At 39.5% G+C, this 14,888-nt stretch overlaps 1 protein-coding gene across 6 annotated transcripts in view; it reads right to left on the reverse strand.

Moving 5' to 3' along the window:
* Positions 1 to 10,231: 10,231 nt before the first annotated feature.
* CFAP69 (cilia and flagella associated protein 69) overlaps positions 10,232 to 14,888 on the reverse strand; it is a 29,811-nt gene continuing 25,154 nt past the window's right edge. For 3 of the 6 annotated variants that reach the window (XM_083823565.1, XM_083823566.1, XM_083823564.1), the window contains exons 21-22: positions 14,132 to 14,236; positions 10,232 to 12,097 (exon numbers count right to left, since the gene is read on the reverse strand). In XM_083823565.1, the coding sequence (XP_083679691.1) occupies positions 11,921 to 12,097; positions 14,132 to 14,236 (282 nt within the window). In that variant the 3' untranslated portion in view covers positions 10,232 to 11,920. The remainder of the gene's footprint in view (positions 12,098 to 14,131; positions 14,237 to 14,888) is intronic. The other 3 variants (XM_083823567.1, XM_083823563.1, XM_083823568.1) reach the window with 1 other exon arrangement.

Below are 14,888 nucleotides of genomic sequence, written 5' to 3' on the forward strand. Positions count from 1 at the left end.
CATTACGACAATCAGATTCTGAAACAGCTTTTTCATGGAAGTAGTGGGAACAAAAATATACCTGTTTTTGATATGGCACTTGGTAAATCTGTGAGGTGGTTGTACAACAGAGCTCTCTGTAGTGTCAGGAAATATGATTCAGGAGGACCTTTCTGTTCCATGTTACCATGCAAAGGCATCGTAAAAAGAGCAGAACATTTTGTCCAGATTTAAGGTTCTTAATATGGAAATGAGCTCAGTTTGTAGCTCGCTGACTTAGTAGAGCCCTATATTCAATGTGCTGAGCTTCCCTAACACCCAGCAGGAGATCAAACCCAACAACAGGCTAACGTGTAGACTAGTCCAGGGATACTATCAAGGCTGCTAATTAATGTTAATTCAACTGCATGTAATCAATTAACAGCTCAACCTCAGAAAAGAGAAAAAAGGAAAAACTGGTCTCCTATGTGTGTTGTGAATTGAAGGTATTAAATCCACTGACATTGACTCTGGATTTATTACCACACTGAGCAAGCCCATACCAACAAGCTCCTACCAGCAGGAAGTTAGGTAACATTTCCTTTGAAATGTGCCGCTGTGCATTTTCTGGAACCTTCTGTACCACTAACTACATGAGCACACATACAAGATGCTAGGAATTACTGAAACTACGCTGCAATCATTTAAAAACCTAAAGTTTTAGGATGTTTAGACGGTTGATTTTCTCAGTACTTCACTTCAAAAAATGTGTTTGTTCACCAGAAGAGACACTCTGTTTTGCCAAGGCAGCGCTGACTCTATCATCTTTTTCCTTTGATTTGCGTTGGCTGTTTAATCACACAGTGGCCGTGCTGTACTTGAACTGAAGTATCAGGGCCGTGAGCACTGTCACTCCTGATCAGGGAACATCACTTTGTTATTCCTTTCCTTCAGATGCTGCTAATCAGCGATGCGGAGGGTGACTCAATTCTTTATCTTCAGTGAGTCCTGTTTACGTAAGAGCGTGCAGGTGTGTAGTCACAGAGGCTAGCCTTTTAAAACTCTCCAAACTGATTTATGCATAGTCAATACATATTGTGAGTTCCATGCTAAATAAGGCTTGGTTTTCTGCTCTTTCTGTTCTTGCTGTATACTTCAAATATTGTATATCATACCTTGAAAATCACAAAGGTACATCAAATCACAGTTGTACCACTCTGTTTCTTTCCTCTCCTGACAAAAATCGCTAGGTAGTGAACATTGTCATCAACATTAACAACAAGAAACCATCAATTCTCTTTCCACAAGCATTTTAAAGCTTCCAGCAGCAGTTTTTGAAATGTGGACTTTATGTGCATTTTTTCTCAGTCAAGAAAAGAACTAACACCAATGGAAATATTTTTAAAAATAACTGAGAAGTCTGTAGCAACATAGCTTTATTTTCAAGTAGAGTTGAAATAGGTAAAAAAAAATACAGGTCAGTTTTCTTTCCTTGCCTTTATGACTATGTATACAATGCTTCCTTACAATGCTGCAAAGCTGACATAGGGGTGGCACGAAATACCTATACCAGCATATCCAAAGTCCAGATGCTCCAAAAAAATGTTGTAATGCTTTTACAGTTGTATTTAATTATTTTTTTTAAAGGAAGAGTTTTGACCACTGTCAAGCATAGACTCTTCACTACAATAAAGTGCCACTAGATGGAGATCCCTCAACTGCAATAGTGAGACTGAGCTGAAGTACAGCTCTTCAAAACTTGTGCTACAGAAAACCATCGATGCTGGAAGAATTTTGAAGGAAACATTTGTTTTGCATAAGTTTGGTTATCAATTAAAAAGCTCAAAATTATGGAAAGAGTTACCTTTGTCTTCTCCTGCCTCATAAAACTTACTGTGCGAAACGCTGTGCTGGTGTCTGTGGCTTTACACTTGGTGTTCACTGCATCTTCCTGAACCCCTGAAGAATGGTGAATACAACAAAATTCTCCTCAAAAATCTCACTTATATTTAGTCACCAACTTAAAAAAAATCTGCTTTCTTAAGCGCGCAGACAGGGTCTTCTATTTTAAAGGCTTTCCCTAAAATCCAAGCCTTTATGTAGCTTTTAAGCATGTCAGATTTATGAAGAAAGTCACAAATTGACTTTCTTTGACCTTACCTATTCTGAAATAGTAACTGTAGTAACAATGCTTACCTAGTAAATGGGATCAATGTGTTTCATCGTCGTGCTTTTTTAGTTGCATCCTACAAAGTTCACGGAACATCCTTCAGAATTATCAGTTGCCAATAATTTTGATCCCTGTCAGTTTAAATCCAAGGGTTCACCCTGTGCCTGGTGGCATTCTCCCTTACTTGGTAATCCTTCAGTGCTTGACTGTCAACTATAAATGATAACACAAAGGGAAATGAAATATGAAAGTAGCCTTCAGAACCATTTTGAAGAGGTGAATTTTTAGGTATTATCAAAGAACTTTTGCATAAATAGATTCTTAAGAGAATATTATTGATGAGAAGGGACTTGAACAAGTGAACTCCATTTCTTATTTGAAAAGATTTTCCTAAGAAAAATTTGTTCCTTTGCATTTTGATTACTTTAGTAGGTCTTCTGTAGACATACTAAGACCAAAAATTGGTGAATTCACTAACTAGATTAGGAAAAGTAAGAGAAGAGTGATAAAAATAACTCTGCATGATGGAGAGAAGGGATGGTAGACTGTCATCGATGGCAGTTGGAAGCAGAAGAGAGTCGCTATGTTTATGCCAGTGCTTGCACACCTACGTCTTTAAAGTGGGAATTAAATGACACGAAGGAATTGTTGCAGTGGCTGAGAAGCTATGCACCTACCTGCTTCTTTACATGCTGTTCAAATGTTACTGCCTTAAAATTTTTACACTCTCGTTCAGATTTTGGCTGTTTCACTGCAAGAAGGATTGTGCTGATAAATTTGATATTGCATAAAGCAAGTACAAAGAGGAAAAGCTTTTCTTAATTTGAAAACTGAATACTGAAAGCTATTTTGAGTTTCCTTAAAGGTAGGTTCCTTGCACAACCAGCACGGTACTTTAATCTCCTTGGTTATTAATGCTGCTTTAGAGCTTGGGGGAGCAATTACATCTAATACAGCTTTAACTTCTTCCAATGGTGCAAGGAGATCTGGTGTAAGCTAACTGTATTGCAGTCTTCCAGATGTTTTCTTCTATACTGCTGTGTAGTAGATCAATAGTTGTGTAGATCTGTGTAGATCATCCTGGAAAGGATATTGAAACAGAGTTTACATTGCTAAGCTAGAAAGGTTTCCCAAAGAGAGCTAGTTATTGTGAATGTCGCCATTTGCTGGCCCCCAGTGCAAGAAGGACGTGGAGCTGTTAGAGTGGGTCTAGAGGAGGGCCATGAAGTTGATCAGAGGGCTGGAGCACCTCTCCTGAGGAGAGCTGGGGCTGTTCAGCCTGAAGAAGAGAAGGCTCCAGGGTGACCTCATTGCAGCTTTTCAATTCTTAAGGGGGGCTTATAAAAATGATCGGTAGCATTGCCATTTTTCATAGCTGGTTTTGTTGCTTTTCCCCAGCCATAGGAACTTATGACAGGAAGAGAGGCAGCTACATGCTGAGTTGTAATCTACACCTAACCACTGCAGGTTAGAAAAATCATGGAACTGGAGTGTATTTGTGAAAATGCTTGGAGTTTAATGATGTTGGCTGCTGATGGTTTTGCTCTGACAAACTTTGAATAAACTCACGTGCCTTTGCAGGTGAAAGGCTGGTGACTTTCCTTGAAAGAGAATGTGTCCTTGGAGAGTTTAGAAAGCGTGCTTGCAGTGTATGAGGTGTTCTCTAACAAATAATCTACCTTTTAGAATAGGACCCAGATCATTTTCCTTTGTGATCTGAGAGGGAATTGGAATATATGTGCTGAAAAGTTTGTCAGAAAAATCTGTGTATAGAAATCTAAGTATCAATTGTGTAAGACAAGGTAGCTGTACTAACCCTCCTCCTTGTGCAATTCAATTTTGAGCAACCTGTCCTGAATTATGTCTGTCTCTGGGTTAGATATCAAGAACTGGGGCCAGAAAAACAGCTACCTGAGTGTGGCATTGCCTGAGCTATCCAAGAAGTACCAGGACCGAGGGAGAAACAGAACTGCAAACTTATGGAAAAACATTTGCCCTTGGGAGCAGACTTTGCACTAACAGATCATCTTCCTTCAGAGGATCCCAAGGGCTTTTATAGATTGTAATGCCCTGGGCTCCCTGACACCCCTGTCAATTAAAATGTTGTTTTTAACTTAATTTTTTTAGCAGAATGTGGAAATTATTGTATGTAGTGTACTGGGTCTGGCTGGGGTAAAACACAACATATAGACACGTGAAAAATCCACAGCAGCTGGATCAAGAATCTGTTTCTCTTTTTTTTTTTTTTTTTTCAGTCTTATGCCTCAACATCTGCTCCGACATCCTGGCTGGCACACGTGGGACACCAACTGCAGCGCGTGGTGCTGGTGCTGGCTCTGGCGGCCCGGAGGGGCTGCTGCCAAGTGAAATAGAACAGCTTCAGAAACCCCTCCGGGGATGCTGGCAACCCAGGCGAGGGTCTCTGGTGGGCGGACGGGATTGCAGACGGGGTTGATAAAATGAGGAGAGCATTCGCATTACCGGCCTGGTGAAAGATGCGCTGGCTGTGGTGTCTGTGTCCCCAGCAGCCCCGTGCCCTGGCCGCGCTCCCTCAGCCGCACGCGTGCCCTCTCCCCAGGAGCCGGGGGCTCGGCTGGCACTCGGCGGCTGCTGCAGAAAGAGGTGGGGCTGTCACAGCCCGAGCTGCTGCCGCCTTCCCGCTGACCTGACTTCACGCTGCCGCCGCTGCTCTGCCAGCGTCGCCGCCGTCCCCGCCGCCAGTGCTTGCAGCCCGGTCGGGGAGCGCTTGCTTTTTCTCCAAGTGGCTGATCGCCGTTGTTTCAGGGCTAGCGTTCCTCTTCTCACCACAAAAGCGCTGTAAGTACGACTTCCACTACGGCTCTTTAGTTATTGCCTTTGTGAACCTCTTCTGTTCTGCACTGAATAGTAGGAGTAGCTCATGGGGAGTCTGTGAGGCTTGTTGTGGTCTCCGCTCCTGCCTGAGGTGTTCAGATGCACCCTCATCATTTTAGATCTTGGCTGGATTAAAGCATCAAATCAGCCCAACATTTTGGTGGCACCCTGGCTGCTATTTTCTTACTTTGTAGCTGAATTACTAGTGTGCTTCCTCTTGCTTCTGATACCTCATGAAGTGGAAGTGAGAAAAGAGGCACTCCCATCACTGCTTGCTTACAGCAGCCAGCTTTCTAACATCCCAAGGAAGAGCAAACTTGAGAAACTTTATTGCATGTTCATAAGCTCTCAGGATAACTGTACTGCCTGCTGACGTGTAGCTTGCAAGTGAAGTTTTAGAGAGGAGTTAGGCTGGTCAGTATCTGTGCACCTCATTCCCTCAGGCTCTGAAGGTGAGCTAGCTGTTATGGCCAAGAGAGTACATGACTTTAGGGACCTCAGGTGGCTGCAGTGGTGTAATGGCGTGCTCAAACTAAAAACCACCCCAGTACCCTGAAGCCATGCAAAATTGGGTATGACTGAACTCCATGGTGCCATCTGAACGCTGTATGCTTTTTGACAGTTCACATATACGTCGTGTTATCTGTGGATTATCTTATCTAACTGCATTACTAGGAGTTGCAGAGAGGATGTCAGGGTGTTATCACTCTGAAAACATCAAAGACTAACTTTTCTTACTGCCAGTGCCCAAAGGAATCCTGAGTGGAAGAGTGCTGCTGGAATTCTGACCCCCAATAAAAAATAAAATTTGCACAGCTGCCTGAAACATTGCCTTGTATCTGCACAAAAACATCACATCACTTTGTGGTTTGTATCTTACATCCTGACTTGTCAAGGGGATTGCAAATTGTGAGAATGAGTGTGGTATCAACTGTTGGACACAGGATTGATTTAGGACACTGAAGTAAGGAGTACTGTCTCCCAGTCTTGGCTGTCACCTTTTTCTTCATACTTTTTCCTGTGTGTTCTCCTTTTTCTAGCTTTTTTTTTTTTTTTCTCCATTTCCCCCCCTTTTTGTTTACTCTTCTCTTCCACTGCACTTTTATCTTGATAGAAAGGACTGAGAAAAAATTATCAGATGTTTTAGTGATGTTCTGTTTAAACCTGCTCCAAGCTTATAGAATTACATCACAGGAAAACAGCAGTATTCCCAGAGGGAATGCATGTATAATAATGACTACATATTCTGGAGCATTTGAAGTTCTCATTATGCCTCCTGTGTAATTACTCTTTACATCTCTGATTCTCTGGATAGTTTCAGCATTTTACATATATGCTGCCAATAATTGTGCCAGAAGTTTGCTTAATTTTCTAACATAAGCGAGAAAGGAATTTGCTTGTTTCGATTCTTGCAACAGTTACTGAGTGAGTTCAGCATATTGTCTGTGCTCACCCCATCCAGTATAACGGTCTGGTTTACTCTCCCTTCATTATCACCTTTCTGATTTGGGCTGTTCCATGAAAGACTGGTTATTTGTAACTCTAAAATTATAAATAACACTCTGGTATCTCTTCCATGGTTTGAAAAGAAACATTGTTCTCTAAGAATTAAGTACTATGCAGAACCACAAAGCATAAATAATCTCTTGGCATATCCTTCTAAATTATGTGAGACTGAATCACATGATGGCAGAATCACTGTGATTTTATACTTTTTCTTTCAGGTATCTTCTTGGAGTATGGAATTTGTATGGAAAAGAAGGTGGTATCTTCAGCTCGGCTGCGTGTTGATACTGAAATTGGTTTGTGCCAATCTGGACTTTCAGAAAGAAACTCCATCAAGCCTGGGTCAGATTGACCACCAGTGCTGGGAGGTGTCATCCCATGGGCTGGTGGAAATGAAAAAACTCAAGGTAGCAGACACGGTCATTGCTCTCTGGGACTTCATGATGTTCCTGAAGGAATCCCCCAAGCCCAAGCACAATGAACTTTTCAATGATTTAGCCCAGAACTTCTGGGATATGTATGTAGACTGTGTGCTCTCAAGATCCCATGGAATGGGCAGAAGACAGCTAATATCTCCCAAATATTCTTCTACATACTCACATAGAACTTCAGAAGGTAACTGTAGGATAGGATGTTAGTCTGTTATGTACTGATATTAAACCGAATCGTTGTTCTATCTCTGATTGTTTAGACAATACAACAAAATCTTTTCCATTTTTTGTCTCTGCTTGTCAAATGTATTTGAGTCTTTCAACAATAGCTACTATCATGATAAAGAATTAAAAGTTAAAATGAGTTAAAAGTAGTTAGGGTACTAAATTTCTGTGTTTAACAAAGTGCAAATAATGAGAAAAAGGCATGTGGAAATGTGTGTAAATGGATGCTGCATGCTCTGTTTATCACTGTGTGTGTATAAATGGCATCATAATACTGAAAGTTTCCTAGTATTTGGACTTCGGTCTCAACTTTGGGGAATCATCCCTCTGTGAGAAGTGCAAACCTCTGACCACTTGATCCCTGTTCTTCCCATTGCAACTGTTGACATATAATGTGAGCTCATGGGCACTGTGAATTACCAAAGTGGTCATCCTGGTCTCAGATGAGTCCAAACTGAGATCATATAGGTGATTGGCCTAATGTCTTATTAACTATTGATCTACTAAGATCTATTGGTTTTCTTCCTCCTCTGCAATAGATTTTTTTTTCTGATTACCCAGTCAAATGTTTTAGGTTTGTAGACTGAACATGGAGATCATTTAATCCTAGCATTCCTATCTGTATTGCATGGAAAATAACTGCCTTTCTTTCATAATCTTACAGGGTCTGCTTTCACCAACCCATTTTAGCCCAAAAGGGGAGAAAATGAAGATACCTCAGCAAGGCAACATCAAAATGAAGGAGCACAAAAGCACAGCATATATTGTAGATGCTTAGACAAATCCATCGGTGTGGTTCAACTTTTTTCTTTTTCTGTGTAAAGTGTTTAATCATTGCTAAACTCATATTTGTATCAGTTCCCACAAGTTCCCTTTTGCTTTCCTTTCTTCCAGCCTACAAAGTTGCCTTTTTCCCACCACATGTGAATACTTTTGTGTCTTGAGTCAAAATCTTTGTTCTCTCAGGTAAGCTTGTAAGTCTGAACCAGTGTGGTATTTTTGTAGAGGCACATCTTTTCCAATAATTCCCCTTTTTAATAGTTAATGTAATGGAAACCCAATATATTTTTATACATTAAGCAATGGAGAAAGTGTCAATGTGCATATTTTATAAACTGTCTTGCATATACAGTCCTCTTTAAAGAATTACAAAAGAGTGTGACACCAAGCTAGAGGAAAGGTTTATGCTTATTGTATGTCCTGTGCAGTCTAAACTTTGTAATTTGTCACTGCTTAGTCTAGTCTGTGGATAAAGTAAAATATTTTTCTATGCAATAAGGTCTGTAGAATAGTTATTTTCTTGCTTATTAACATGTTATTTGCAAATGCTATTAAATTACATTAAGAAGAGCACTTGGCACAAGACTGCTCTTAACTTACACATTCATACAGGTAAGGGGATAGAAGCCACCCCTGTCATGGCAGGGAACATCACAGCTGAGAAGAGAGCCGTGAATGAAATGGTTTGAAAGAGTGAGAGACTGGCCTGAGTACGTCTCACAATGTAAGAAACCAACCATCATGGCAAAGCTGTAACCGCCTAGTTATTCCACTTTTCCTGAGCACAGAGAGTCCTGAGAACAAATGGGAAGACTCAGAGATGCCGACTGTTCTCTACTCTTTGGACAATGCAGCTTGTTCAGTCTCTGTTGTGTTCTAGCATTTTAGGAGTTCCCAACTAGGTTTCAGTACTGCAGGGAACCTTACTTGCATGGTAGCAGCACAGAAACATTCTAAGTAACAAGAAATGCATCACACATTATGCTTAGTTCATATATGGTGTGTAAAACATCCAAAAATTCTCATAGGTTTGTAAATGTTCATCTAGGCAAATAAAATATTGAACTGAATCTTGTAAAATTTCTCTCACCCTTCCAGAAAGGGTACAAAGTAGTGAGAAATTTCTCTTACCCATGGATATCAATGTAAGTTCTGATGCCAAAAATATTTAAAACACACACCTGTCCACTTACGGTCTCCTTCTTGTCCTGGTGTGCTGGGTGCTGGCTTCCTGCCGGCACATGCGCTCTTTGCACTTCACATTAAGAGGGAAATAAAAGAAGGATTTTACCAAGAGTAGTAGAGTGGCAGCAAGGATAGGTTCCACTCTTCCCAATGTAAGAGCATCTCCTGTTTCATACTATCTTTTACATATGTGGAGACCTTCATCATGTCTTCTAACCTGACTAAAATCCGTGTTTTTCACTTTTTTCTTATAGGCCTATTTTTAGATTTATTATCCCCTGGGTACTTTTCCATTGTCTCACACCTCTCTAGGATATCCCTGTGACTGTGTCAGCTATGCAGGGCCGTTAAAGCACTGAAGACAGTCATCCTGTGGGTGACTGCCAAAGGGGCAGGTAAATGTGAACACCAGAAACACAGCACAGTAAGTAGCAGCAAAGAAATAATTTGCAGGTGGATATACTTACATTGTCTACAGCCATGAAAAGTCAGCTGCTACTTCTGGGGTCTATACAAGAGAGACTAATAGAGAATGGGATGATCTTTTCCTTGATCAGCAGTCAGCACTCCCTCTCTTTCCATCCATGGGCTGCAGTAGGAACAGCAAGCCCAACTTTTTTAGGTTCCTCCCCAACAGCCAGACCACAGCGCATGAGTGGCTGCTAAAATCAAACATTGTCTATGCTGCTGCAAAGCCTTGTGTTAACTTTCAGTTCTGAGGTATAAATGTAAGCATTTAGGGAAAGTCTGTCCCCTTCCTTCTCCATTTTCTCCAATCAACAATAGTGTGAAGCTACTTGCCTGCAACATCAGAGTGCCTGTAATGAAAGCATAATGCACTTGTGGGAGAAATGCTGCGTGGCTCACTTTGTGCCTGATTTAAAGTTTTTGCATAAGCATAAATGCAAACTGATTTGCAGTTAAAAGATCTTTCGCATCCATACCTTGGCTATATTGTACTGCTGTAGCTTTTACTCAGAAATGGGAAGGACTTACATGAATCCTGTATGGTGGTGGGTTTGTTTTGTTTTGTTTTGGAAAAAATGGGCCAGTGCCTTGCTGCCAGTAATAAGGAGTCATCCACACATTCACATATATGCAAGGAAATAAAAAAAAAATAAAATTAAATGCCACAGAGTCTTTGTTGTCCCACTCAAGTATTTATTGTTTGTTTCTATTTTTTTTAACAGAAAACAGAGCATACTTTTTGTGGCTGCAGTGTGTAGAATATTTTCATATCCTCTAAAATAGTAATACAGCAGCATAACTGATATAGGGTTGTGGTAGAGAAATATAAATAACTAAGCAAAACTTCGCTTGACACATGGACCTATAGTTAGATAATTTCTATATGCCATAACTTATCTTTCTTGTGGTCAGAGAACACAAAGAGGCTTGTTTAATACAACATGCTTATGGTTCGTGCAGATGATTTTGGAAAAAAAGTCACAATGAAACTAATTACATTTAAAAATTATCAATTAGCAAAGGGCCAACATATAAATTAAATTAACATAGCTCAATTTAATTTCTCTAGCTTTAAGTAGTAGATGACTATGTGACTTTACAATGCAATGGTTAACAGATCTGCCCATGAGAAAATGCTTCAAATCTTTGGAAACTGAACACATAGAAATATCTTTAAAGTTTGAGTACCATTCCATATGGCTGCTTTGCCATATTTCATTATTTGCTTAGAGTTCTTCTTTTCATAGAATTTAAGTAGGCAATTTTAAAACAAAAATCCTCTTACCTCATTTTTAAACCCAGCACCTCTACGTCTTGTTACAGGAACAAATTTTTAAGAAATCCTTATACACACACACAGCCAACACATCTTTCAGGAGGTAAAAAAGGGAGTCAGAAACTAAGTTCTACACAATTAGCTCCAATTTATTTCTACTTTCTAAGTGGGCATTTAACAAAGTGAAAGATTTTACTTTTCTCAGAAAATTGCTTACAGGCAAAAATAACAGACTACTTGCCAACGTGTGTATGTTACAGAAGCTCTTGAAATGTCACGGGAGTTTATGCCATAAAGCTGTGAAACTCAATCTAAAATGAAGTAACAGCCTCAGAAAATCTTGTTCTAATATAATATAGCAAACTCTGGCTTTGCCCAAGTTGGGAAAGGAAACAATAGCTTAGGAATTAAGTCATCTACAGAAAAAGTCTGCTGTATAAGGCGTACTTACAAAGTGTATAAGTGTGTTCTACAGGTGCTAGGGTGGAACAGACAGAGTTCCTATTGGAGGTAACCCATGAAATAATTAGAATTGCATGATCAGTTGAAGAGCTATGAGAAGTCTATGAAGAGCTTGCCTGCCAAACAGACTCAGAGGAACTGTTGGCACAGACGTGCTTCTTTGTGAGCTGTTAGCTGGAGTCTAAAGGTGGCAATTCAAGGAACAAAACAGACTTGAGCAAACACCATGAGGGTACCTTATCCAGGAAAATGAAGAGCTGAGTGTATTTATGTGAAAGTTCATCACCCTGCTCAAACTGATACTTAAACTACAATGAGTGGAGTGTGTCAACAGAAGATGGAAATCCAAATACTAGACGTACTGTGCATCACAGTAACCTGACACTAGCACACAAAACTACTAGACTCAGTGTGCCTTTGTACTATATGGAGTATTTTTTTAGTAAATCACCCGCCTGTTTATATTAGTTACAAAAATTACAAAATATAATTTCACTATTGAGATGTTCTATGCAATTCATGAAAACACTACAGATATATTTTATCTTGTATCTACAATATACATGCAGTTAACTAAAATATGAAAAGCACTGCTCAGAACATTATTTATTCTACAGGTCCCAAATCTTTCTTGATGGAGTCCAATGTTTTAACTCTTTTGATATTTTTTAAGGCTCCTTCACAAACAGATGGTTTTCCAAGAGCAAGGTCTGTACCAGACAGTGGGCCTCCAATTAATTGAGAAGGTGTACTTTCCACAGTTACTAAGCGACCAGATCCAATCTGAAAAACAAAATAGATGCATTGTTTGACATCCATGTTAGTATTTAAAATGAGATGAGACTTAAGCCATGAACTGGTCTTTTGAAAATATTATTCAGTTGGTGGAGGTGCATGCTGAGGTTTCCTAGGTCCACTCAAACTATCCTTTATACTGAATTCACAAATTGTTCCCATCAATACAAAGGAAAAGACAGAGTGTTTTTTGTACCATTATGTACTCTGCTTTTCTGCTTTCATGTCTGACTTATGAATAGAGGAGAAGAAAACCAAGCCTTTATTACAATAGAAGTTTGTTGTGCAGTGTTATTTGGATTTGTACATAATATTAGCCACAGTTTTTGTCCTCAGAATTTTGCTATATGCTAATACTTAAAAAAAAAAAAAGAAAAAAGAAAAGAAAAAGAAAGAACAGAACCTGTTTCTCTCTGAATGCAATTGCCTGTAACTACTGCTCCATGAAAACTCCAAGACTGAAAGAGACATGTATTTTCCAATTTCGTTACTACTCTTTATACTGAATAGGTTCAGGTCTTTGAATAAAAATTCTTGAGTGACAGCTCTATCTTCTAACCATGACCTACTAAAACAAACAATGCCACTCTGAGTGCATGGGGTTCACGTGTTTGATTCCTTAACCTTGACAGGTTTTCAACAACCATCTTAGCTTCGTTTTCATCTCCTGCTATTTAAGATGTTTGGCAGAGAGAAAGAAAGACGACTGTTCCATGAAAAAAAAAAAAAGCTAGCAATATCCAGCATTTGCAATACTTCTAAGCAATGCAGTCAAGGAATTTTATCGTATGTTGCTGGTGCATTCATTTTCCTAGAACTCTCCTCCTTCAAAACAGACTAACCTCTTCCTTGTTTTTATCTACAGTTGTTGAAATATTGATTACAGAATTGTGAAGATATTTTCTTGTAAATCCTCTTCCTCCAAAGAAGTGAATAATCCTGTCTTGAGGCTCAAGTCTTTAAAATAAAATCTAACAATTTATTTCTCTCTGCTAAAAATGTTCAGAGTATTCATCTTTATATCTAGAATTTTCAGATACTTTCAGCAAAATATTGCTGATTAACAATCTTTTTGTTATATGCATGTAACCAGAAAATTTTTCCAGACCACTTCATCTTGCATTCACAGATGTGCCTCTCTGTATCTTTCAAAAGTTTAGGGAAGGATCAAATCCTAGTTCTGTACTCGAAGACTATCCCCTTGCTTCCTGGTAAGCTCATCCTGGCTTCATCACATCAAGCATGAACTGCCTCTTTGCTTTTACAGGATGCAGCCAACTTAACCGTCCTTACTTACCCATGCAATAGAGCTCAGGATAATAGACTCTTTCCTTTGTTTGAAAACAGCAGCTCATGTTTTTAACTCCTTGTTTCTCCATACAAAAGTAACTTCTTGTAAGCAATCAAGAAGCAACTCCTCTCCCTATAATCCTCTTTAGCTGTGATACTTACACAGTTAGCTTTTTCAGCTAGCTCAAAAGCAGTTCCTGACTAGAACGGAGATTCTGCCATGTCTTACCCCAGCTTGTCAAAACTCAACATCCAGATATGTGGATATAGCTTTGTAAGATCTTAACAATGGCTCGTATCATCTCACATTTCAGTTAACTGATAGGAACGAAAAAAAAAAAATCTGAAGATAAAATGGGTGAATTATCTGCAGAGTTAGAGAGACCTTTACTGACATACTAGGGATTGCACAAATTTGCCCAACAAAAAAGGAAGGAGATTTTGACCTCAAAGTTTTCATAGAAGGCTGTCCCATAAGAAGTCCACATCAAGTAACACAGGGACCATCTTGCCCGTACTTTTTCTGAGACATTTTCAGATCTGAATCTCATTCTGACCTGTTGTCTGAAAATGTGTCAGAGGGGGAGGTGGTGTTTTGCAGGACATGCTTGGAGCTTGTCAACATAAATGTTACTGAAGAAAAAGTGAGCAGCAGCACAAATACAAACAGAATAGACACCAAGAAACTTGCACATTAATGAAAATAAAACAGTGTTATTGGGGATTACTTACTGTTGTGCTGAGGCCTTTAATATCAGTAGAATGAACTGCTCCATTTTGAGTCTTCAATTTAGATCTGGAAGCCTCTATTGACTTTTCCTGAAGCCTTTTTGCTTTCTAAAGGTAGTTAGAAAAAAAGGCAAAATTGTTTTAACCAGAATGAGTAGTATCATTTGCACCTGTTTGAAAATATAAAGTGACTAAATAAATGAGGTAAAAATGCTGTTGGCCCTTAACTAGAAGTACTCTCTGGTTTGTGACTCTCATACTGGGGACCTGAAAGCAGAATAAAGGGACATGGCTTCACAAGTGCCAGAAGGGAATAATCACTTCCTAAAACTTGCAGGCTATATTCTTTCTAATGCAGCCCAAATGCTGTTAGCCTTCATCACCACAAGAGCACGCTGTTGCCTCATGTTCAGTTTGTCATCTCCCAGGATCCCCCCAGTCAGTATGTATTTACACAGCTAGTCAGTCCCCAGGCTGTACCCCAGGATCCATGAAAGCCGTAATATGTCCGAGATGCAAGATGTCACATTTTCTTTTTTTGAACGTCCTGAGGTTTTGATCAGCCCATCCCTAGGACTTGTCGAAGTCTTTCTGAATGGGGACCTTACCTCCCAACCATATGGATTGTTTCCTCCAGCTTGGTGTCATATATGAACACAATGAGGATGCACACTTCTCTAATATCCAAGTCATTAATGAAAATTTCATAGCTTCACTGCCCTATATATACATATTTACCTAATCACAAATGCATAAGCCA

Source organism: Anser anser (assembly GCF_964211835.1).
Source record: "Anser anser genome assembly, chromosome: 2".
NCBI classification, from domain to species: Eukaryota; Metazoa; Chordata; class Aves; order Anseriformes; family Anatidae; genus Anser; species Anser anser.